Genomic DNA, 27,259 nt, shown 5'->3' on the forward strand with positions numbered 1-27,259 from the left:
GAATTAACCACTCGTTATAACTGAGGTATGCAGCAAAGCATTTGGGAAGCCACAACACGCACAACCTTGAGGTGTATGGGCTACAACAGCAGAAGACCCCACCGGGTACCACTAATCTCCACTACAAATAGGAAAAAGAGGCTACAATTTGCAAAAATATTGCCTGGTCTTGAGTCAGAAATCTAGTCTCGATTTCTGTTGAGACATTCAGATGGAAGAGTCAGAATTTGGCTTAAACAGAATGAGAACATGGATCCATCACGCCTTGTTACCACTGTGCAGGCTGGTGGTGGTGGTGTAATGGTGTGGGGGATGTTTTCTTGGCACACTTTAGGCCCCTTAGTGCCAATTGGGCATTGTTTAAATGCCACGGCCTACCTGAGCATTGTTTCTGACCATGGCCAATCCCTTCATGACCACCCTGTTCCCATCCTCTGATGGCTGCTTCCAGCAGGATAATGCACCATGTCACAAAGCTCAGAGCATTTCAAATTGTTTTCTTGAACATGACAATGAGTTCACTGTACTAAAATGGCCCCCACAGTCACCAGATCTCAACCCAATAGAGCATCTTTGGGATGTGGTGGAACGGGAGCTTCGTGCCCTGGATGTGCATCCCACAAATCTCCATCAACTGCAAGATGCTATCCTATCAATATGGGCCAACATTTCTAAAGAGTGCTTTCAGCACCTTGTTGAATTAATACAACGTAGAATTAAGGCAGTTCTGAAAGCAAAAGGGGTCAAACACAGTTTTAGTATGGTGCTCCTAATAATCCTTTAGTTGAGTGTATATATATCCTACATGTACACAGTCAAACCAAAAATACAGCTTATGTGATAATAAATATCAGTATGATTATTTAGCATTTCATTACATAATTGTGCTTAAAACCAACAAAATATATGCAAAACTGAATCTTTACAGTGTTGTGTGATTAGACTTGGGGTAGGGCAAAAAAAAAAAAAAAAATCACATTCAGCTTGTGAATTCCTGGCTACATAGGGACGTTGTGGCAGGTCTTTAATCCTGTAGCGAGAGTTTAAAGAAGCTTTGGGTTGTTCCACGGGCCATTAGAGGATGATGGGAGGTCAGGTTTGGGCAGGGAGGGAACAGCTCATCTGCAAAATTTGATTACAATGATGCAGCATGAGTGAGCGCACATTTTTGTGTGATTGGATTTAGATTGCATTTACTAAAGGACTACTTTTTTGCAAAACTCAAAAGACATATCAGTACATTAAATTCCCTGCACCTTACAGAAATGTAATATATGTACACATATGATATGTATGTTAAATATATCCACATAGAAAATGAAAACATATATATATATATATATATATATATATATATATATATATATATATATATATATATATATATATATATATATATATATATATATATATATATATATATATATACATGACATATACACTCACCTAACGGATTATTAGGAACACCTGTTCAATTTCTTATTAATGCAATTATCTAATCAACCAATCACATGGCAGTTGCTTCAGTGCATTTAGGGGTGAGGTCCTGGTCAAGACAATCTCCTGAACTCCAAACTGAATGACAGAATGGGAAAGAAAGATGATTTAAGATTTTAGTGCTCCTCACCAGATATTTATTTTCCAAACACACATAGGGTACAATAGGGGCTAAATGCACACCTTAAAGGTGCACTATGTAGTATTTTTGCTGTAAAATATACAAAAACCACTAGGCCAGTGTTATATATTTTGTTCAGTTGAGTACCTAATATGCCAAACGTATCCAACTATTTGTAAATTGTGAGAAAATGTATATTTTAACTAAGGACGCAGAACATTTCAGCATAGCATCTGAGGGAGTCACCTGTCAATTGCGTCTTATCTGTGCTACCCTGGGTTCCGGGTTTTATTCTGCAGAATCGCTTTACTCTTAGCAGCGTGAACAAGTGAATGGATGGAGTAACGCCATAACATCATTATAAACACACTTAAATGTATCTAATATAATAAACAGAGCTGCATTACCTTATACTCATGACCGGAAAAGTGAAAATAGTGCGCGCCGGGCAACTGTGTCCCGTCCCGTCATAATAAAAGTCTCGCTGCTCGCGAGGCGGGTATTTGTGTAACAATCGCTCCAGCAGCCGTGCTCAGCTCCTCAACACTCGATCCTGCTCTACTTCACACTACAGTAACGTTAATAAACCGCATCCATCCACATGATTTCTGCCCGAGTCCTATTTTCCACCGGCTGTGAGGTGAAGACCACAAGATACTGCGCTCAAACTATGCGTCATCAAACTACACCTTTGTTTTGAATAGGCGCCCTCTAGCGGACGGAAAGTTGCATAGTGCAGCTTTAAGAAAAAAATTGCATTTCTCTACTCCTAAGTGTATGACTGCAAAATAAAAAATAAAAATTGTACTGTACATTGATGGAGCCACTTATTTTATGTGAAAATAAATCATAAAAGTGGTAAATTTTGTTTAAATATTGTATAAATGTATGAGGTTTATTCACATAACCTGGTTTTAAAGTCAGTATCAGGAAGGAAAATGCAAAAGCAGTGTTGTGCTTTCACTGATAGGCTACTTTACTGAACTTGTTGCTATGTGTGTGATAATTAAAATGTTGCTATTTTGATAACAGCATGTGTGATACAGTACAGTTGCTTGCAATTGTGTAAAAATGCAGTAGACAATAGAATGAATGAGATATGTAACATTTCTTAATATAAATGATGATTCTTTTTCTGAATTGAATCTAAAAGTCCAAAAGAACAACACGGGGCAAAATGCACACATTATTTAAAACAATCAGGTTAGCAAAGTTTGTACTATTATCTGTTTTTTTTTATTTGTTTTTTTTATAAATAAAATAATATTTTTTGTTCAATAAATGTAGTCATTAAAATATGTTAGTATAAAATTTTATTTTAAATACAGAAACAAAATTATTTTAAAAAGTAAAGATTCTGACAGCATTAAAGGAGCTATACCATAATAATTGAATATAAACTAATCAGGCATAACATTGTGACCGTTGAAGTGAATAACACTGATTATCTCTTCATCACGATACCTGTTAGTGGGTGGGATATATTAGGCAGCAAGTGAACATTTTGTTCTCAAAGTTGATCTTAAATCACCTTTCTTTCCAATTCTGACATTCAGTTTGGAGTTCAGGAGAACCTAGGGTGTTTCCCAATTCTTATTTGTGCATCCTCGTTTCCTTTCCTAGCTTCCTTTCCTCGCTCCTTAGCTCCACCCCTTCAGGATGCGAGAGAAGGACGCGAGGACGGAGGAATTGAATCAAGTGAAATGATATATCCTCGCTCCCTTTAACGTCACTTCAAAGCGGCATCAATTAATGATGACTGCACCGCTGAATTTAGTCGGGATTCTTGAACATAAGAGATAACTATTTATATTGTGAGCTTCAGCCTCCACAAAATACCACATTTGTCCATATTTTAATTAATATTACCAGTTATTATTAACAACGAATTCCAGTTATTAACTGCTTTTTATTCATTGTATAGTATTGGTTTCTATTTGTTTCTCTATTTGTTTCGTTCTTTTTTTTGTGATTTGATATAATTCTGCAACTGTCAGTTGTTGTTATCTGACAAACGTTTGTGTGTTGTACATGTAAACATAATGATAATGATGAATAAACTGTGGCACAATAAGAAGGGGGAGGAGAATTAATGAGTGCGTCACGTTTAGTCGATAAAACACTTCCCCAAAGGATACTCCAGTGTATCCTCGCTCATGACTCCTCAGGAAGCCTCCTCACTCCTCCATCCTCGCCTCCTCGCGGTGCAATTAGAGAATTGAGATCTCCTACAAGATGGCTGAGCTCCATCGGTTTCCAGGTCATAGGATGGAGGACGGAGGAGCGAGGAAACGAGGAGGGATATTAGGAAGCACCCCTGTCTTGACCAGGACCACACCCCTAAATGCATTGAAGCAACTGCCATGTGATTGGTTGATAAGATAATTGCATTCATGAGAAATTGAACAGGTGCTCCTAATAAATAGAAGCTGAAAAAATGGGCAAGCACAAGGATTTGAGCGAGTTTGACAAGGGCCGAATTGTGATGGCTAGATGAATGGTTCAGATGAATGGCTCTTGTGGGGTGTTTCTGGTCTGCAGTGGTCAGTATCTATCAAAAGTGCTCTAAGGAAGGAACAGTGGAGAACCGGCGACAGGGTCATGGGTGGCCAAGGCTCACTGATGCACGTGATGAGTGAAGGCTGGCCGGTGTGGTCCGATCAAACAGACGAGCTTCTGTAGCTCAAATTGCTCAAGAAGTTAATGCTGGTTCTGCTAGAAAGGTGTCAGAATACACAGAACATCACAGTTTGTTGTGTATTGTTTGTTGTGATCATTACCCTCTTTCAGCAGGATAATGCGCCCTGCCACAAAGCAAAAATGGTTCAGGAATGGTTTGAGGAGCACAACAAGTTTGAGGTTTTGACTTGGCCTCCAAATTCCCCAGATCTAAATCTAATCGAGCATCTTTGGGATGTGCTGAACAAACAAGTCTGATCCATGGAGGCCCCACCTTGCAACTTACAGGACTTAAAGGATCTACTGCTAACATCTTGTTGCCAGATACCACAGCACACCTTCAGGGGTCTAATGGAGTCCATGCCTCAACGGGCCGGGGCTGCAAAAGGGGACCAACACAATAAATTATATTTTATTATATATGCTTAATATCATATTTTTAAATATGATTGTTTTATTATAAATATGGGTATTATCTCTATGGTGGACACCCAAATTAATATAGGATATTTACCATCTGAGTCTATCCATGTCATGTCAACAAATGTCAGCCAGATATTTATTATCACGTTAATTATTGTGCATTTCGCCCCGACAGCATGGGCGCCTTTTACCCCAAATACCATACTTTTAACATATTCTTCCGTTATTGAAAAACTGCTTTAATTAGCTTGAAAATCATTAAGAAGACTTTTGTCTCAAAATATAAACATTAATTTTATCGATTGTAATTTTTGCTACTAAAATCACAGGTTTAAAATAAAAATAAAAAAGTCAAATGTTAGATCAAATGAGCACGAGATCAACTTTGCGCTGCGGTCCGCGATCACGTCAAGGATCAGCCAAATTTCCACGTGCATCTTGAAAAGCAGATGTTTCGGAAAGTGCTGCGGCAAGTTTTCACACCATCTAGTGGTTTAGAGGAAAATTAAATCAAAGGCGCCTCTTCCCCCACGGCGCTTTTAGCCCCATTGTACCCTACAACAACTTTATGTTTGCCACTTTCGATAAAGCTGAACATGCTTTTAGCACCACTCGCTGGACATTTCAATTTGAAAGTGTTGAGAAATGTGCATGAAACAACGTCATTTCATTTAGCAAAAATGTCGTCACAGGCATACTTTTCCAATGAGCCTGGGTTGCAGAAAATATGTATATGGCAATACACATTTACAATAATGGAGAAACATTGAAGTTGATTTCCATCTAAATAGAGTCATTCTTCATATAGTTCAAAGGTTTTGTTGTGGTTGTGTTTCTTTAAATGATGCATTTAAGCTGTTGAACGTGCAGGTTGGAGCATAAAGAAAGCTTTTTCTCTGCGGTAATGCACATTGCCCTGCGACACACTGCACACTTGCCATTTCCTCTGTGCAAAGATATGCGCTGCTATACACACTCAGATTAAAGTGTGTGTGCGCACGTATATGTTGCGTTTGTGCGTTCATCAGCGCTGCCATGGTGAGAGGTGGGAACAACAGAGATGTATGAATTGTTGCTAGAGAAACCTTCCCATGGGGAAGCACTAAACAACACACTCCTCCAAATACTTGCCCTGTTCAAAGACTCGTCCGAAGCCTAATGCTCTCTGTCGGGTTTCTGCGCCTCTATTTATTTCAGTACTAGCTTGCTTTCCTTTCGCCGTTTAGCTGCAGATGTTGCAGGCTTCTCAGACGTTCTCTCTGGATCCGACGGAATATTTAGGAAATGTGCTGACAGCAGCATCACACGGAGGAGAGAGGCAGGGATAGTTTAACATTTTTGGGGATGGTAGAAGGATGAACTAATAAAGCGTTTATCTCACACCGAGGCTTGTTTTATAAACTAGGCACACACATGCACACAACTGACACCCACCATCATAAAAATGGGGGATGCTTTTGGGTTTCCATGACCTGCTTTCCTTAGTCTGTCTTTTGTCATATCCCGCTCTCTCTGCCTCGCGCTGTATTTCTCAGTGTAATCCTAAGCTTTGGCCACATTTCTCCTCTGGCTGCATGCGTGTTGTTTTGTGTGTGTGTTCAGAGGGGAAAGCTCAGGCCATCTTGAAAAATTGATATTTGATCCCATGTGTAAAGGAGAGGAATGAGTCCAGCAAGCTTGACTCCAAACATCATCACTGCTCTCTTTAGTCCGTGATGTATGTGCTCAACAACATACACAATGATGGATTTCTTCATATGCCAGGCTGGCATTTTTTATGACATGATGACTAATGTCAGGACCAGGTGCTGTTTTTTTGTTTTTTTTGAGAGAGAGAAATGTTAGTTATGCCTTGACTACAAAATGACTACATTCCCTTATGAAGAAGTTCATTCAAGTGGGCTATTAGTATACTTTCATTTTTATTTACTTCTCAGAAATATCATTCAAATTATACCTAAGTATACTTGAGAGAAAGTCTTAGTATATTTGGACTATACTTGAACTCAATCTTTTGATCGAGATATACTTGTTTAAACTATAATTAACACATTTTGGCTTGTAGTTGTGTTTACTCTTTTGATTGCGTAGCCTAATAAATACTTTTTTTTCCACATAGTTTTACATACTGTCTCATAAAATATTTTACACAATAAAAAAAAACAGTGATATTGTAAAATATAATTAATATTAAAAAATAACCATTTTCTTTTTTAATATATATTTTAAAATGTATTTTATTCCTGTGACCAAAGCTGAATTTTCAGCATCATTACTCCAGTCGTCAGTGTCACATGATCCTTCAGAAATCATAAAAAAAATAATGATTTGCCGCTTAAAGGGATAGTTCATTCAAAAATGAAAATTACCCCATAGTTTACTCACCCTCAAGCATCCTAGGTGTATATGACAATCTCTTCTCTCAGACGCATACAAACAAAGGTATATTAAAAATATCCCGAAACAGTGAATGGCTGTTTCTGTTTTAAAGTCCATAAAAGTACATCTATCCATCATATAACTGCTCCACACTAGCCTGACAAGCCAGACCCACATCAAGATGTTTGGTCTGGAAACTCACCATTGACAGCTCAATCCGAGGGGCGGGATAAACGGTTGTCTTTCAAACTCCCTCTGCACGCGATAGGATAGCGCTACACCAACCAGAGCAACGAAGGTGCAGCAGAGCTCGTGGACAGATTAAACTTTCGCCGTATCTGGTCGGCAAAACTCTAAATACATCTTCCCTTCTTAAGAATGACTTCAGTGCCGTTCTTTGCTCTTTTCTCAGAGAAAAGCTTAACTCCAAGTCTTCCAGAGTCGCTGTCAAAACTGATTCAAAAGACCGTTCACCAGTTTCTGTGTTTACTAGAAGCACGCAAGCGCAACTCAGCCGTCATTATATTAAGCCCCGCCCACCGACTCCATACATGATGTGATTGGCCCGACCAGAGTTTGCCGTTTACAGCTCAGAAGTGTATTGAGAGTTTCTAGACGACACTCGCGGCAGATTAGATTTGCTGCCGCTAGGGTGCGTCTAGTTTTCTAGGCTTGCTTCACACGGCTCTCAATCTATCCCTTTAATAAACATTTATTATTATTCATCTTGAAACAAATAGGGTTGCCCCATATTGTTTTTGAGGGGAAAAAAACTGATCTATATTACAGGACTTGTTGATGAATAGAAAGTTCAAAAGAGCAGCATTTATTTGAAAAATAAATATGTTGTACTGTTATAAATGTCTTTACTTTAACTTGTGATCAATTTAATGCATCCTTGCGCCATAAACACAGTGATTCCATGTATTTATCTTGGCAATAGTTAGCTTAGCTTTGCCTGTACGCCTCAGCAACTAATATTAAACTTCAGATTTAATCCCTGGCATTACTGTACACAGACACAGATTAAAAGCCAGACATGTCCGTCACTGAGGCATCCAAGCAATATGAAGTGTGAGTGCAAGTGATTCAAGACAAGCGTTAAAGTAACTGGCAGAGATAGGCTACTTTAAAAAAACTTTCATTTGAGTCATAAAGTTACTGGTTGTAAAAAAAAGTTTTTTCAGTTTCCTTCTTGCTTTAGGTATATTGATAATAGTATGAGCCTGTGAGCCGCATGGGGTAAAATAAATGAATGGATGCAAAGCTAAAAAAGATAAAACAACTGAATAATTCATTCTTGCTCCAAACCATAAACTTCCAAAAGCTACAAAAACAGCACTTTCAAACAATTATCCAGCTAAAATGTATAGTTGTTGTTTACTAATGTTTAAACTAATGTTTACCAATGTGGATTTTCATTTGAAGTTCCCCTTCTAAACTTTTTCTGATATTAACTCCCATGTAGTGTGTAACGTGGCTGTTTCTGAATGTAAAAGATCTGCAAAGTTTCGAAGATTAAAGTGAACAACAAATAAGGTTATTGTCTCCAAAAGTAAGAGTCGATTCTGAACTGCCTGAAACGTCAGTAATTCCAGTCTCCTGAATCCAATCTACATAGGTTTGTAACCAATTTGCATAATGCCAGCCTATCATTTTTATTGGCTGCCCACGAACGATGACTACTTTCGCACAGACTGTAAAAAAATATGGACATAGTGTCCATGACGTCACCCATAGGATTCTGAAGAACAGTTTTGAAGCATAAAGTAGAGGCGAGCTGACCATCGCCATCTTGGCAGCACGTCATCGCGCGTCACTCCTGGATGACAGAAAATGGGCAAAGAGGCGGGATGTGGGCGGAGCTTAGGTGACGTAATGACAATAGACAGCAGATAAACTATCCACCTGTCACTCAAAGTGGCCACGCCCTTAATTATACAGAAGGCTTTATATAACGTAAACGAATGAGTTTACATTATACAAAGATAATATTAAATATAAAAGATTATATAAAAAACTATCCCCCCTCACAGTTGTCATAAAGGGCAACATTAGCCGTATAGACCAAAACCACAGTTTGTGCCAGGTTGTAAACATGTTTTTTTTTTCTGCTGTAAAGTTGGGCATTTTAACATGGGGCTCAATGAGATTCTGCTCGCTTCTGGAGCCTGTTTAAGTTTAAGCATTATTGCAGTTTAAAGGTAGCCTGACAAGCCAGACCCACATCAAGATGTTTGGTCTGGAAACTCACCATAGACAGGGCTCAGTCCGAGGGGCGGGATAAACGGTTGTCTTTCAAACTCCCTCTGCACGCGATAGGATAGCGCTACACAAACCGGAGCAACGACGGTGAAGGGGAGCTCGCTGACTGATTAAACATTCGCCGTATCTGGTCGGCTAAACTCCAAACACATCTTCCCTTTTTAAGAATGACTTCAGTGCCGCTCTTTGTTCTTTTCTCAGTGGAAAGCTTAACTCCAAGTCTTCCGGAGGCGCGGGCAGAGCTGATTCGAAAGACCGCCGCCGTTCGCCAGTTTCTGTGTTTACTAGAAGCACGCAAACGCAACTCGACCGTCGTCATTATGGCCCCGCCCGCCGACTCTATACACGACGTGATTGGCCCGTCCAGATTCTGAGGAATACAGCTCAGATAGGAATTGAGAGTTGCTAGACCACACTTGCGGGCAAATTAAATTTGCTGCCGCTAGGGTGCGTCTAGATTTCTAGGCTAGTTTAAAGGGTTAGTTCACCCAAAAAATACAATTCTGTCGTCATTTACTCAGCCTTAAGTTGTTCCAAACCTGTATGAGTTTCTTTGTTCTGCTGAACACAAAAGAAGATATTTAGAAGAATGTTTGTAACAAAGCAGAGAGAACAACCATTGACTACCATAATATTTTCCCCTACTATGGCAGTCAAGCTCTCTCTTCTTTGTTACAAAAATTTGTCTAAATATTTCTTTATTTGTGTTCAGCAGAACAAAGAAACTCATACAGGTTGGGAACAACTTGAGGCTGAGTAAATGACGACAGAATTGTAATTTTTGGGTAAACTAACCTTTTAAGTTACTTCCGTATTGGCTTCTACAGACACTGGTTGCCGCTTGCTTTGACCCTCATAGACCAATCACAACAGACTGGGTCATCTGACCAATCAGAGAAGAATGTAGGGGTTTAGTGAGACCTCGATTTAACAATTTTAGAGACTGAGAAAAGAAGTGATAATGCGAAAAGTGTTTTTTGACCTTGGACACATGTACACCTATTGTAAGAGACCTCAAAAACAAATGTAGGAACCTTTTAAATAGCATAATAGGGTTTTCACATTATGTGGGGCACTTATATCAGTCACTGAGTTGCCAGTCCATCGGCGTGATGTCAGAAAAGATGTTTCTTGCTGTATTCTAAAATATTGATATTAAACATCTTGACATGCCTTGAGCCTGTTTGATTAATCATTTCAATCAAACTGTGCATTCCTTCCTGTAGGCATCTAAAGAGTCCATCGTATTAGCATAATTTAGTACCGCAGTATAACTTGTACATTTTTTTTATATCCATTTTCCGCTCATCTAGTTGTTAAGTGAGTTCTGTGCGCTGTGGGCCTGAAGTCATGACTCCTGTGATCTCTGTCTGCAGGTGCCCTGGACAAGCCGTACGGCAGGACCTGTGTGTGTGTGTGTGTCTGCAGCTCAGTGGAATGTTTTCACATCTCCCCAAGGTGCTGATACTGGGGGCCATCGCAGCGGCCTCTGCCTTCGTGGTCACCATCCTTATCGTCTTGGTGTGTGTGGGGTGTCAGAGGTGAGTGAATATACACACAGACTGCAAACACATTTTACCTAATTCTAGGGTGGAGAACCAGTTGTTCATCATATTCCATATTCCAATCAAATAAATAAGAAGAAATAAATTATAGAATAGAATAAATAATTATAATAAAATAAAGCAAATAACCAATATTAAAGGTGTCATGAACTGATTTAAAAAAAAATGTTATACTGTTGTCTGTGGTCAATGTATGACGTTTGTGTGGTTTAACATTCAAAAATATCATAACTAATAAGTTATAGGCTATTTTCTACACTGGTTTTGAGGCACTGGAGACTTGGAAGTAAACGCCCACAGCTTGGAGAAGATTTGCATATTTAATGAGCTTCAGCTCCGCTGTCAGTTCACATGAGGGAGGGATTGTTTTGAAAGCGGCAACCGGAATGATTCTCTCAACCACAGGGCTCGTAAACATCTTTATCAGACAAACACAATGATTTATTTCTCATCAACCCGCGATTAATTGGAATATTGTTTTTTTTATTACCTGGCCCGCACGATCAGAGGGTATAAGCACGAACCGCACACGCACACACACACGCACGCATGCCCGTCCTTCAAATATCAAGTCAAGATAGTGAACAGCATAGATCAAGAAAGGAACGTTATTTCACTATTTGAGATTCACCGGCCTGAAAACGCATAGCCCCGGGACGTTGGGCTTAGCGAGCCCTGGCCCATTATGTTACATGTCCGAGTCTGTTCCCGAATCATAATGAACAAACAAATAAAGGATTCCTCACCCTTTGACAGCGTGCTAAAGGTATGTTCTGTTAGACACGTACACATAATCAAAAAATGTAGAAGACACAGCATTGTGTTTTAATCTCAATATGTCTGCAAATCCAGTCTTGACCTGAGATTTGTTTACAGACGATCCCGCAGTGAACTGAAGTGAACATGTCTTCCCCACGTGAGCTGTAAAGGGGGGGTGAAACACTCAGTTTCAGTCAATCTCATGTCAATCTTGAGTACCTATAGAGTAGTATTGCATCCTTCGTATCTCCGAAAAGTCTTTGGTTTTATCATATTTATAAAAGAAATATGGGCTGTACCGAGTCTTTCCAGAAAAAACCGAACGCCTGGAGGCGTATTGTGTGGGCGGAGCTAAAGAATGACAAGCGCGCAAAGCGGTGACGTCCTCAAGCGAGGAAAAACCCATCTATCTCAGCTAATGCAGATAATGATCCACAATCAAATCTGAGGCTGAAATAAATTGAACAGGAGAAACAGCAACAGCAGGACGTCCGTCTCTGTGGTATGTACTGTATTTAGTGCCCTTTGTGTGTGTTTACTCGCAGTTTATGAGGACATGATTCGGTTTATGGACTATTGTATGCAACTAGACCTTAGAAGACAAAAAATGGTTTTGCATGTCAGACTAGTGTAACGTTATACACAGAACAAAAATGGAGTAACGTTAGCGCATGTGAATGACGAAGCACGCGATCGTGTCGTTTACTGATGTTTACTCACGCGACGGTAGCCAACAGCAGAGACATTTGAAGCAGTTTTACTCACCGGCTGCTTCCAAAGCAGGACCGAACCTTTATCGCTGGGACCGCTCCGTCAAAAACACACTTCTTTGGTATGATTTGGTAAAGTCCTGTGACAGCAGTGCCGTGGAGATCCACTTTGCGACGCGACTGAAACGATGTTGTGAAGCTTCCTGTCATTTCTGCGTTCAAATCGGTTCAAATGCAGCGCTGCCCTTCCGGAATGCTGTGCTGAAGCGCTGAAGACGCTTGATGTCACCCATAGGAATAAAGTGGAGCGCGGCGCGCGACATAAGTGTTCACGGACGACTGGATCTGCAGCTTGAGCGAGTGTTTATGGCCGTGCATTTCCTCTCTCGCTCTAGTCACGCGCACGCGCACCCTTCCGGGAGAAGAGCCCGTACGGCCCATATGGTAAATGGACTGCATTTATATAGCGCTTTTAACAGACCCTATGGCCATCCAAAGCGCTTTACATCTTGCCTCACATTCACACACCGACGGCGATGTCAGCCATGTAAGGCGCCATCCAGCTCGTCGGGAGCAGCTGGGGTTAGGTGTCTTGCTCAAGGACACCTCGAGACTTGGTCAGGTGGAACCGGGGATCGAACCACCAACCTTTCAGTTTGTAGACAACTTACATGAACCACTGAGCCACTGCCGCCCAGTAGGTTTTGTTTTGTATGTTTGTTTGTTTTGTATGTTTGCCGCCCAGTAGGTTTTGTTTTGTATCCTTGTATGTTTTGTTGTTCCATACAAGGACCTTCCGTTCTATTAACGTCAAGTAGACCCATACTCGAAAAAAACTCTCCGAAACTTGTGAGAAACCGGAAGGAGTATTTTTAACACAGAAATACTCCATCAAACGTCCAACATTAGTTTTTGAAACTTTGTCTATGTTTAGGATGGGAATCCAAGTCTTTAACAGTGTAAAAAGCTCAGTATGCATGAAACAGCATTTCACCCCCCCTTTAAAAATAAAGTTCAACCACTCATTCCTAATATTAGGATCCGAAGGAAGCTCATGCAGCGACTGTGTTCTTCCACAACCAGGCACAGCGCTATATATTACTCACTTCTTCATGTTTATTGCTCGGTAGCGCGCTCGTTAAGCTCCATGAGTCGGTGGGCGGGGCTACAGAAGCAGGCATACATATTCTTATGTTGAGGCGGCATTTCTGCATTCAGTGACGTCAATGGTCGTCATATTCGATCATGTGCTGGGCCTGGTGTCTATAAAAGCTTTTCTTTGACTAACAAGGAAGTTTTCAGCTCTGAAACTTACAGGATATTCTTATATCACGATGAACGTTTATATATCAAAGGCTCAAGGGAAAGTGCATTTCTCAGTTCATCACCCCTTTAATAATAATACATTTTTTGATAAAAACAAAGCTCAACTAGTGGGGTCTAATTCACTAAGCAATCGCTCTCATTGACTGACTTTTAGTGAATCAAATTATTTATGAATCAGAAACATTCGTTTTGTTTGGAAATGAACTAAGAACTGTTACTGTGTTACTGTTGTGGTCATAAGTTTACACCTCCCTTGCCAAATGTTATTTATATAGCACTTTATACAAAACATTGATTTAAAGCAAGCAGCTTAAGAATATGAAAATCCCCATATCCCATAATTTACTTACCCTCAAGCCATCCTAAGTGTATACGCAATGACATTCTTAGGATAGAGCAAAACAAAACAAAACCACGGTCACGAATTAGCAGTCTAAAAGGATCATTTTTAACGAGAAATATCGGAGGAGCTTGAATTTGTTGCCCATCCCTATTTGTTTGAATCGCGAGAGGCGCCATGGGTCGGGTCAGAGGTCACCCTTCGTCCAGAACTAGACTCGCATATGGCCGTTACAGGAAGTCAGTGTTTATAGTTTATAAAGTTATATGGATATTTGTCTTACAAAAACACTTTCAGCCATTCGGCCTTCCTCTGAGTGTGTCAGGGACAAAGAGTGTGTCTGAGTCACAGGTGTAGGTATGATTAGCTACCTGACCTTGATGCACTGAACAGAAGAAATAAACTTTCCTCTTCAAAGAGTCACACCACATATCGCATCATCGTCACGGACCAAACAGTTCAAATGGAAGCCGGAGCAAACTTTTCCAGAAACTCCAAACTAACTTTGTTTTGACCTGATTTCATTAGGAATGACATCACACCAGTTCACACTTGAAATCAGTGTAAACACACCTTATGCAAGACTTTAAATCTCATTTGTTATAGTATCTTTTCTTTTACAATCTGAAATGTCTCATCATTGGGGCAATGCTCAGAGCAGTAAGAGCAATACGAACTGAACTTATTAATTCCACATTTTCTTCCTCAAAAGGACTAGAATAATTAATTGAAGGATCGTTATTCTGTAATCAGAATCCAAACCAGGATCCTCATGGTTCCCATAATGCTTCATTCCTGAGCTGTTTGTTCATTTGCACATAAAAGTGTTTCTGCAGACGCGCCCCACTCATATGTCAAAAGAATGCGTCGTCTTCTTAAAAACTCTCCCCCACTCTTGTGTCAGGGCACCTCCTCCTCTTTTTCTTTAGTTCTATCTCTTGTACTGTCTCCATCTCTCCTTCCCCGCTGTGGAGTGACTTGATGAATGCTAATATCACTCCTTCAGCAGATTGCGTGCCCTCTGTAGGAGCCGTTTCGCTGGGAAACTGCCTTAAGTTAAGCTCTGCGTCGGATGCTCATTTGTTGCAAAGACTTTTGCTTAGAGAAATTACAAGGAAGGAAACCCTCCAACAAATCAGTTTCACATACTCTCAGGCATTGTTCTATTTCTGTTTTGTGCGCCGTTTCGCAGAAAAGATGAATAGGGACTAGACTCGTTTGTTGCATTTTCACCACAAAGTCATGTTTTTGCTTTACTGCAAAACAACTTGCTCTGAATTGTTAGAGCATGGGAATACAAGTTAACTGTACAGAAGCCAAGTGTGTTGTTTTAGTGTCATTCCGATGGTGAAAATAGAGGTACACTAATATTTACTGCCGATATTTAGTGCTGGCATCGCAGCAAAGTCAACAGATGCGTAATGGAAACGCACACTGAGCTCATTGTTCTGAGATGCACAAATTATGATTGAGTAAAACCCCTTTCTCAGAATTAAAATGTTCCATCTCATTTCCTTGCAGAGGGGGATAGTTCACCTAAAAATGTTGTCATGATTTACTCACCCTCATGTTTCAAACTGTATGACTTTCTTCTTTGGAAGAAAGGAGATATTTTGAAGAATGTTGATGCTGCTCTTTTTTTTTAAATGTACAATGAAAGCGTATAGTGGCCATAAAGCATTCTGCAGCTCTTAAATATAGCCGCACCAGGTTTGATGTCAAAGACACCAAGTGACATTCATTCTTGCATGTTTTTATCCAATACCAGGTTGGAAAGGCAAATGAGTTTTGGTAATAAAGCTGAATTAAAATAAAATCTAAATATTAGATTAACATTAAAAAAAGATTTAAACTGTTGCCCTGGCAACTAACTGAAATAAGACTAAAATGAATTAAAGCTTATAATGTGAGGAAGAAGGAGGTTCAAAACAGAAAAAACTAATGAGATGACAAGCACATAAACAAATGTACTTAACTAAAACTAAAAGGAAAACTGAAAATATAAGACAAAAGCTAATTAAATGTATTAATACATATAATGGTTCATATTAAAGGGTAACAAAAAAGTTTATAAAATGAAAATGTGATGTTTATCTGCTTACCCACAGGGAATCCCAGATAGGTGACTTTGTTTCTTCAGTAGAACACAAATTAAATTTGACAGACGGCAACAAACCTACCGTTCCGTCTGTCAATGCGTGTGAATGGTAGCAAAATCTATGAGAGGCTGTTGGACAGTGGTGTATTAGAGGCAAAAAATGCTATAAATACTGTTGGAGTTAAAAATCTTCGTGTTCTACTGAAGAAACAAACACATCTACATCTTGGATGCCCTGAAGGTTAGCAAATGAACATAAAATGTTCATTTTTGGGTGAACTATCCCTTTAATACATTAACTAATATTAACAAATCAGACCTCATTGTAAAAGCATTTCCTATAAAAGATACTAAAATAACACTTATTCAGAAGACTTGACTGCACCAGACATATGGACTACTTTTAAGGCACTTAAATTTTAAATTCATCATTATGCATTTAACGTGAAATAAAGTTAAGCTCAATTTGTGGCATAATGTTGATTAGTACTTTCTTTAAGAAAGCAAAAACTGCAGTCACAATGAGGCACTTACAATGTAAGTGAATGGAGCCACCGTCTGCAAACATTAAAATCATTTCTGTTTCAGTCGTATAGCCACAAGGCGTAAACAATAGATGTGTTAACATGATTTTACTGTGAAAAAATGACAATGTGAAAATGATTTAAACAGCTCTATGGCTCAAATTATAAGCTTCTTAATATTAAATCATCTCATCACTTCCATTATAAACAGCGTTGACAATAACATTTGACAAGTTACATAATCAGATTACTTTTGTCAAGTAACTAGTAAAGTAACACTTTACTGTTAAATGTTAAACAAAATATCTGAGTTACGTATTCAGATAAATAATGCAAGTTACTTTGTTTTCCCATGTATTGACTGACAGCTCTCGTGTCCCAATGTTGAGAGAAATCATAAGTTCAGAGGTGTTGAACATGACGGTTATTGTATACGTTGTTGTATACAATGTTATTGTGACGGAACATTTTTGTAGTTCTTTGTCATCAATAGAATTTGCATAATATTATGTGGGATGCGGGAATAAAATTCCTTTCATCTAAATGGCACAAGGCTTTGTGACACACTCTTGCTATACTACAACAATGCCAGTGTTTTGGTTAAGTTACTCTAAAAAAGTAATGAATTACTAGTTACTAATTACATCTTCAATAGTCTCTCCAAAAAGTATTTAATTACTTATTACTTTCTAAATCCTATATTAACCTCTACTAGTTAAGACAAGAACGGCTCTTATAATTCATTCAAATAAATAATATAAAACTTGGTCAATTATTCTTATTAACTGACCAAAGTATTACAAATGTGAGAAGGACATTGCGAGGTTCGATCCGGGATGAGCACTGTGTGAACAAAAGCCAAAACTAACGTGTACGTAGTTATCGTGCGACTCCTAGAGCTTGTTTTTTCAATAATACAACCCTCCAGTGCCAGAAGAGCTAGTCGGTGTTTTAAACGCAGAGAGTGTTCTTATATAAAATAAACTAAAATTAAACAAGCAGAAATGTGCGCAAACTGGACACAAGTCGAGACCACGGAGCTCCTTATTATCCGCGCTGAAGCTGAGATTGCTCGCCATTATACGTCACATCAGGATGTCACGTGTCAACTCGACCCGGGACCGTTACGGGTTGTGTGTGAAAGCGCACATATTACGGTATTTCGCTGGCAGTGTGAATGGACCAAATCTAGCGGCCCGGGAACAAATGCATTATCCATGTATTTGCCGGAATCACAGTGTGAAAGGGGCTAAATTGAGCTTACTTTGTGCTGAACCTGGAATATTCCTTTAAAACATGGTCGTGCTAATAATGCTGTATTCATGACTGCATCCTCAGAGTGCAGCTGTTATTTTGCTGCTTGAGGTTTTGCCGTATGTACATTCTGCGAGTCATGTGTGTAGACACGGGGTCACTAAAACCCAGGTGCAAACGTGTCCCTCCGGCCTCCTGAGTTCTGACCTTCACAGAGAGCCACGCAGCCCTCGCAACTACTAACAAACAATGTCATTATGGCTATGACTTCTTAGTTTTTATGAGACATTTGCAATACTTTTTTAATGTCTTGTTTTCTATTCATCCATAAAAGCCTTCTTCTTATAGTCTAAGGTTGTAAGAGAGAGAGAGAGAGAGAGAGAGAGAGAGAGAGAGAGAGAGAGAGAGAGAGAGAGAGAGAGAGAGAGAGAGAGAGAGAGAGAGAGAGAGAGAGAGAGAGAGAGAAGAGAAAATCCTCTGTTTCTTATATTTGCGTACGTGTGAGAGATGTGCGTAGTAGCAGATGTTAAAAATGGGGAGAGAGTGAGAAGAACAAAAAGGTGTGGAAAAAAAAGTGTGTATTTCGCAGGCTGTTGGATTCTTGGAGAGAGAGAAGCTATAATTGATGTCACACCTGGTGTGTGTAGGGAAGGAGGGGAGAAGGAAAGCAAGGGAGGAGGGATCGTCAGGGTTACCTATCCATCCTCACTCGCTCTTCCTTCACCACACCAGCAACACATCTAGTCCCTCATGATTACATGATCCCAGCCCTGCCAACCCCACAGAGAGCCATTACAAACACTCGCTGTAGTGGAATTTTACTCCCTGCCATATAGTGCACAATAGCTCTGTTACAAAAGCCAGCGTGCTGCATGTCTAGAGCCTACTTAAGAAGCAGCTTTCTGGAGGCCAATTTACACTGCACAGACAAACTCCAGCAATCACCACACACATCCCTTTCCAGACTTTCCACGACCCGACAAACAACAGTTGCCCAGCTAACAAAAATATGTTCTTAGTATTTTCGCTAACTTTCCCATTAAGTTTTTAAAACGTTAATTCCGAATGTTTTCTGAATGTTCAAAATGTCCAGTTATTGTATGTTTCTAAAACGTTTCTTTCTTGGTTATGGGAACGTTAAGGGAACATTTTGACAAAAGTATGACAAAAAAAACTTTAAAAGACCCCTTCAGAACGTTCTATTAATGTTACTGGAAGAAGGTTTTTCATAACTTTGAGAGAACCTTGCAGAACATTAGCCAAAGTTATAAAAACATTCGCTGTTAGATCGGCGAAAACAAGCGGAAACTAACGGCAACAGACGGTTAATCTCAAGAGTGACTGATTTGACACACAGACTTGTTTTGCTCTGTCGCTTACCGATGTCTAGCCTGACGTGGTCGTCATACTCAATTCTAGTCAGAATATGAGTCTGAAACGGCTCCATTGGGCTGTGATTATGGGGCGTGTTTCAACCGAACCAGGAAAGACATCAATTGGACAGACCTACAACCAATCAGAGCAACTAAATGACGCATAACGTTAGTTGTCAAATGTCAACAGAGTTCAACTGCACTGTGTTGCCAAGTCCACGTTTTTCCGCGGGTTGTTTTCTATGTCCGCGGGTTGAAGCGACTATAATGTGATATATAGACCCATGAGTGCAAATTTTAGCAGGCAACCTTGCCAAAATAACACACATTTTACCCCCCAAACGCCATTTTTTCCCGGAGAACCCCCCTGTGAAGGTATTGTTTAGGGCTAGTAGTTGACGTGTTTTGTTGTAAAAACTTGGCAACCCTGTCTGCACGCGCGCTGAAATCACGCTGGAATAAACGATCTTCGCCGGTGTTGTAAAAAATAAATAAACAATAATAATACACAGAGTACAGAGTACATAGAAATATATGAAGGTGAATGCATTTACAAGCTCTCCGTTTAGGATTTGAACAAATTCAACCCAAGCGCCTTTGATGACGTGATGATTACGTTACTTTTGATCATCTGTCCGTCATCGTCTAAAGCCCGCCCTGATGATTTCATTGGTCCGAACAGTTTCTGTTCAGGGATAATTACTCCTCTATGGATCAAGTCCAGACCGAACTGCCCAAGCTCAAATGTTGTGGACGGGACTGAGTTCGGTTCGGTTCCAGCATCCAGGCTTACAGATGTCAGTCGTGTTCCAGAAATAAAATCCTTTTTAATTTTCTTCAAAAAAAGTGTTAAATGACAAATTCATCATGGTGAAGTACTACACTACCCATAATCCTTGAAGGGAGAGCCCCCAATTTAAATGGGTGCTGTTAACATGGAAATAATATATATATATTATTTGCCAGTGGATTATAATTGCCAGTGCATATATATATATATATATATATATATATATATATATATATATATATATATATATATATATATATATATATATATATATGGCCCCACTTTATATTAGGTGGCCTTAACTACTATGTACTTACATCAAAAAATAAGTACAGTGTACTTACTGTGCCCATATTGTATTGCAAAACACCTATGCTGACATTGAGGTGGGATATGTGTAGAGTTAGGGACAGGCGTGGTGGTGTGGGTAAGTTTAAGGGTAGGTTTAGGTGTAAGGGAAGTGCCAACTGTGTAATTACATGAAGGTATATTTTATAATGTAAGTACAATGTAAAAACATGTAGGTACACAATAAGTGCATTGTATCAAATGATTATTAAAATGTTAGTACATAGTAGTTAAGGCCACCTAATATAAAGTGGGTCCATATATATATATATATATATATATATATATATATATATATATATATATATATATATATATATATATATATATATATATATATATATATATATATATATATATATATATATATATATATATATATATATATATACATACATATATATATATACATACATATATATATATACATACATATATATATATATATATATATATATATATATATATATATATATATATATATATATATATATATATATATATATATATATATATATATATATATATATATATATATATATATATATATATATATATATATATATATAATACTTATAATTCACTGGCAATTACATTACATTGTTTACACTATGGTTCAAAATGTTTTTGAATTAAGTCTTTCATGCTCACCAAGATTGATCACAAATACAGAAAGAATAGCATTATTATAAAATATTATTACAATTTAAAAAAAGATGTATTCAATTGTAATATATTTTTAAATGTGATGTATTCCTGGGATGCTAAGCTGAATTTTTAGCACCATTACTCCAGTTTTCAGTGTCACATGATCCCTCAGCTCACTCAATATGGGAATAGAGCTAATATTGTAATATATTCATAGGACATTCCAGTCATTACAATCTTTTTTTTTGCATGTTTGTTGTATCTTATGTTGTCCTCACAAAGAGTGTCTCCTTTTGTCCACAGAAAAAGCAAGAGCAAACATGGCCAAGCCAACGGAGGGGGTCAGAAATTGGAAACAGTGAGTGCAAATAAGTATATATTAACACACACACACACACATATATTTACACAGAGTAATTGTGGGCATGGATGTACGTACGTATTCATGATAATGTTTTGTATCACAGGCTGCGCTGCGCCAGTCCAAACTCAACTCAATGAGTAAATCTGACACCCGCCTGCATGATATGCACAGGCTGCCATGCAACGCCAACGGTGAGAGAGACAGAGGGATTTAACTGCACTTTATGACACATGTACACACAGACTCATTTACCACACACATACGCACATATGCACTTGCCGACGCACGTGCGTGCAAAGGCTGACGTCTCCAGAGGCTTGTCATGGTAATATGTTTACTAGTTCATGTTTCCACTAACACAAACGTGTGATCTGCGAGGCAGTGAAAGGCAGTTGTCAAGCTGAGACAGAGTTTCCCTTTTAGACGCAAAATTGATGGGAGGAGAGTATTTAAAGGTGCACTATATAGGATTTTTGCAGTAAAATATCCAAAAACCATCAGGCCAGTTTTATATATTTTGTTCAGTTGAGTTCTTACAATATCACAAATGTTTCCAACTATTTGTAAATTGTGAGAAAATTGCTATTTTAAGAAAGGAACTGGGACGTCTGAGGGAGTCGCCTGTCAATTGCGTCCTATCTGCGTTACTCTCGGTTTCCGGTTTTATTCTGCAGAAGTGCTTTACTCTTAGCAGTGTGAACAAGAGTCACAGCAGCCACTGAGCGAACGCACAGAGAAACGTCATAACAAATTTAAACACACTTAAATGTATCTAATATGATAAACAGAGCTGCGTTACCTCATACTCATGACCGGAAAAGGGGAAATGGCGCCGACGACTGTGTCCCGTCATAATAAAAGTCCCGCTTCTCGCGAGCCGTGTGTTTGTGTAACAATCGCTCTAGTACAGGCGGGAGGGCCAGAGGGGATAGTGATTGCAGTACCAGTTTTGGCCACAATCATAATTACACTTCCATTAAATATTTACACCAACTGTTCAGTGTTTGTTGTAGCAGCTGTTAGCACACTTTGAGTTCCTCTGAAACCCTCCACCTTCCCCAGCTCCACCTATATATATCTGCTACAGTTAATTTCATATTTGTGCAGCAGCAGCATGCCTTACACACTCACCGCAGTATGTCTATGTATGTATTGGCAATAGCAAGTCACTGTACTTGCTCTGCAGCAGCAGCAACAATCAACAGCAGCAGTAATATCATCATCATCAACATAGCAGATCTGTTCCACCAAGACCAAATACATGAACCTTGTCATATTCATTACCATGCTGAACTCCTCAGAGATTCGGCATATTAGAAATAGCTTCAACTGTGAAATTATTTTCCTTTTTCTGGTGATGTTACCATGTCATGCAAGTTCAAGAGAGGTATGCTAAGCTAGTTTGCTAAACTGCTATCTTGTTAACTGAAAGCTAAAACACAAAGAAAGCAGAGGTTTTCATTTGACTATATTCAGCTTTGGTAAAATCCTGTGATACATCATTTAGAAGACAAATTCACCTTTTTTTATTTTAAACAGTTGCCAGTGTAGTTTCATGTTGGCTTTGAACTCATTGTAATATTTGTATGCAGGTTTAAAGATGTAAGATTGTGGAAGTGTGGTGAATATATCAAATCAAATAGTAATGGTCTGCCCTCTTGTGTTTCCCTGGGGTATACATGCGTATTTAGTATTTTATCTGATACCAATACTCCAGACTGTCTTTAGTCTTAAACCTCTATTTTCTCATCTCTCTCATCTTAATCTTGTGTTATTTGGATTGACAGGCGCCCCTAAGAGCCGGCCGGCCAGCATGGACCTCCTGCTCCTGCATACCCGCCGCTCCAATTCTGACCTTCGACCCAGCACGGGCCGTCAACTGCCTTGTGTTCCCAACAAGTCTGACAACGAGGAACGTGAGCACACCTACTCTGAAGTTTGCCGCCGCGCCTCTCCAACGTCCCACCCACCAGATGATGGCCTGTATGAGAGTGTTGGAATCAAAGGGTCTGAAAAAGCTGCTCCGCCTGCTCCCCTTGCCCCACTTTCAAACAACACGCCCACTCAGCATCCCGCCCACAGCCCGACGGTCAGTGGGAATGGCCAAGGAGGAAGCAGAGGAGGTGTGAACCAAGAGGCTGTAACGGCTGAATACGCCTCTATAAGGAAGGTGAAGAAGCTGGAGCGCGGCAGGCGGGAGGAAGTGGTGGAGGATGGAGAAAGGGAGCAGCAGAGCGTGTCCAGCAGCGAGTCCTCCAGCAGCACCTTGCCTAGGAAAACCATGGAACCATTTCACCTACCCAATTTCCCAAAGGTGATGACAGATCAGCTACACATTCAGAATAGTTCATAACGAAAAATAGGCAATCAAAATCCTTCCACACCAGGTAGTTAAAGGAACTCAGTTATAGGAGCTGTCCCCCAAGAACTAAATGTTCCCCAACGACCATTTTCCTGGTTGCATTCGCACCGCCATTTGCAACTTTGAAGTGTCGTAAGCTGTCACTTATGTCCTCCTGCTCTGGGTGTTGTGAACATTATTTTGACGGCACTGAGAACAACTTAGCCGGAGCCTGAGCGCACAGCTCTCCAAATCTCTGTCTTCATTCGTTTACTAACTATTTAACAGTCCTATCGGATACGTTATTAGACAGAACTGTTAAACAAAGAAAGTAAATGTTTTATGAAAAAGTATTATAACATTTGCCATCTGGTTGATGCCCAGTGTCAATGGATGAGCAGAAATAATCATGTTTCGCTTAGTCCCTTCAAAGCTGCGTTGGATTTTCTGTTTAGTGTAAAAGTTAAAAATGCCTGGACTTTGGTGTTGGTCCACCTGTCGCGGTTTTCCATGTTCGTGGAGTAAATATATAGGCTATAAACTGTGTTAAACAAGCTTTTTTTAAATGGCAGCTGCTGGTGTTTTGCTAGCATTCCAATCAGTGTACACTTACATCACTGGTAATTCCTATTGTACTGGGTTAGACCCGACTCTGAAAAAAGGGGGTTCTTCGTTAGTTATAAAAAAACGATGAAAAGGTGCAAAAGCCCTTATAGACTACCAAGAACACAATAGCAAGCACCTAGATAAATTCAGCCACCATAGTAATTAAATAAAAACCTCTCAGAACAAATTAGCACCCTCATAGCAACACCCTAGCAACCACCTAGACAACCCATAACTCACTTTAACTCTATTTAACAATGCCCTGTCAACCATCCTGGGCTGCGTTTCTCAAAAGCATTGTTAGCTAACTACGGGCACAAGACCCCTTGATCTCTATTGGTAACGACAGAATGTGTGACCATAGGTGTCTTTGGGTAACACAGCCCAGAACAACCCAGCTACCACACAGTAACAGACTAAAAACCTTTAAACAACTTAGCGGCTACCTAGCATGCAACATTGTAGCAACCTCCTAAAACACTGTCAACCACCACATAATAACACACTTGAAAATTTCCAGAACAACAAAACAACTGCATGGCAGTGCCTAGCAACCCCTCAGAATTTAGCAGCAGCTTAGCAACAACCTATCAAGCACCCAAAACACCCTAGCAACCACATAATCAAGCACTACAAACCTCTAAGAACAACTCAGCAACTGTGAGGCAACGGCCTAGCAACAACCCAGATCACCTCCAACAAACCAATGTAGTGCACTAAAATCTCAGAACAACTTCACAGCTGCTTAGCAACAACATAGCAACCACCCAGAACACCCTAGCAACCACATAATAAAGCACTACAAACCTCCCAGAGCCACTCAACACTTGTGTGGCAACGGCCTAGCTACCACCCAGAACACCCCAACAACACAGTAGTGCACTAAAATCTCAGAACAACTTTGCAGCCGCTTAGCTACAACCTAGCAATCCATCCAAAACACCACAGCAGCCATATAATAAAGTACTACAAACCTCCCAGAAAAACTTAGCAACTGCTTGGCAACACCCTAGCAACCATCCAGAACACCCCAACAACACACAGTAGCGCATTCAAATCTTTTTGCAAATTTGCAGCTGCTTAGCAACAATCTAGCAACCACCTGGCAACCTCCCAAAACACATTAGCAACCACACAATAAAGCACTACAAACCTCCCAGAACAATTCAGCAACTGTGTGACAATGCCCTAGCAACCACCCAGAAAAAACTTGCAATTGCATAGCAATGCCATGCCCAAAACTTACCCCAGCAATCTCATTGTCTTCAGAAATGTAGTGTTTCTAATATTGTTGTTCCTCTAGCTCAGTTAGTAGAGCATTTTAACAATGCCAAGGCCATGCATTCTATTTCCAGGCAACAAACATGAAAAAGGTGTCTTTTGTTATAGTTGTCTGCCATTAGCACAGATGTCAGTAGTAGAGTGTAGAGCCTAGACATGCAATTATATGCTTTGACCGCTAGAGACTGCTGTTTCATATAAAAATATCCTAGATTCACCAACTGAAGCACATCTTCATGACTGCTATGAACGATGACTTTTATAGGGTAAATCTTTCAGAATTTTAGATTCAAGAAATTACCATTAGCAAGTGTTAAAATGTTGCCCATAATCCTAGACATTTAACATTATAAAACATATCGACATAAAGATCCTTTAAAGAGAAAATAAACTGAAGTGATGCAATGTCAGTTGTTTTAGCTAATATATATACTTTGTGCGTCTGTTTGCATTTATTTCACCCATATTCGTGTTCGTCTGTCAGATGATACCTGTTTATGTTGTGTGTGGCTTTCAAGGACAGATACAATTTTCAGAGAGCTGAGCAGCCATGTGGAATGATGCTGCCTTTAAAATGGAAAACACTCAGACAATGATCGTACAATGATCCTGCCTTCCTGTTAACTTAGCTCTGCACTACTTGTCTTTATTTGCGCGCGCGCGCGTGCGTGCGTGCGTGCGTGTGTGTGTGTGTGTGTGTGTGTGTGTGTGTGTGTGTGTGTGTGTGTGTGTGTGTGTGTGTGTTACCCGTTGGGGACTTAAACCGGAATGCACACTGGCTCATGGGGACTCGTGTCAGGGTCTAAATTGAGGTCCTCATGAGGACACAAGCTTATAAATCATACAGAAGAGAAAATGTAAAAATGCAGAACGTTTTGTGTGATGGGTAGGTTTAGGGGTAGGGTTAGTGTAAGTGGACAGAATATACAGTTTGTACAGTATAGAAATCATTACATCTAAGGAGAGTCCCCACTAAGATAGTTAAGACGTGTGTGTGATATTAATTTGCCACATACAGATATAAAAATCTTCTTTATCACGGGTTTGATGATTGATGACTTGATGGCATACAGGATGGCTAGTTGATATTTAAGCAAGGTTACATACTAAATACTGTGTGTGTGTGTGTGTGTGTGTGTGTGTGTGTGTGTGTGTGTGTGTGGGTAGGTTTAGGGGTAGGGGCAGTGTAGGGGAAAATACGGATTTGTACAGTATTACGCCTATGGAATGTCCCCCTATGTCACAAAAACAAACGTGTGTGTGTGTGTGTGTGTGTGTGTGTGTGTGTGTGTGTGTGTGTGTGTGTGTGTGTGTGTGTGTGTGTGTGTGTGTGTTGTATGTGATTATGCAGTGCAGTTGTGCAGCACATGTGTCACTCCAGTGCACTGGGCCTGATTATGTAAGATGTGTTGGCAGGTTGCCCGTCCCGCCATGTGTTTTTTGTTTTTTTTTGTTAAAGGCATCAAGGAGGAACCACAGAGAGCAGGTATAGTTGCTTTAGCCAGAGAAATAAATAGCAGCAAACACTGTGGCCATTCATCTGATGGTATAAATCATTCATAGGAGGT

At 39.7% G+C, this 27,259-nt stretch overlaps 1 protein-coding gene across 1 annotated transcript in view; it reads left to right on the forward strand.

The window, feature by feature from the left end:
• LOC137078912 (phosphoprotein associated with glycosphingolipid-enriched microdomains 1) overlaps positions 1 to 27,259 on the forward strand; it is a 73,043-nt gene that overhangs the window by 30,701 nt on the left and 15,083 nt on the right. The window contains exons 2-5 of the mRNA XM_067446735.1: positions 10,741 to 10,905; positions 21,403 to 21,457; positions 21,567 to 21,654; positions 23,251 to 23,777. Of these exons, the coding sequence (XP_067302836.1) occupies positions 10,802 to 10,905; positions 21,403 to 21,457; positions 21,567 to 21,654; positions 23,251 to 23,777 (774 nt within the window). The 5' untranslated portion in view covers positions 10,741 to 10,801. The remainder of the gene's footprint in view (positions 1 to 10,740; positions 10,906 to 21,402; positions 21,458 to 21,566; positions 21,655 to 23,250; positions 23,778 to 27,259) is intronic.

This window comes from Pseudorasbora parva, chromosome 6, assembly GCF_024679245.1.
Source record: "Pseudorasbora parva isolate DD20220531a chromosome 6, ASM2467924v1, whole genome shotgun sequence".
In the NCBI taxonomy this organism is placed as follows: Eukaryota; Metazoa; Chordata; class Actinopteri; order Cypriniformes; family Gobionidae; genus Pseudorasbora; species Pseudorasbora parva.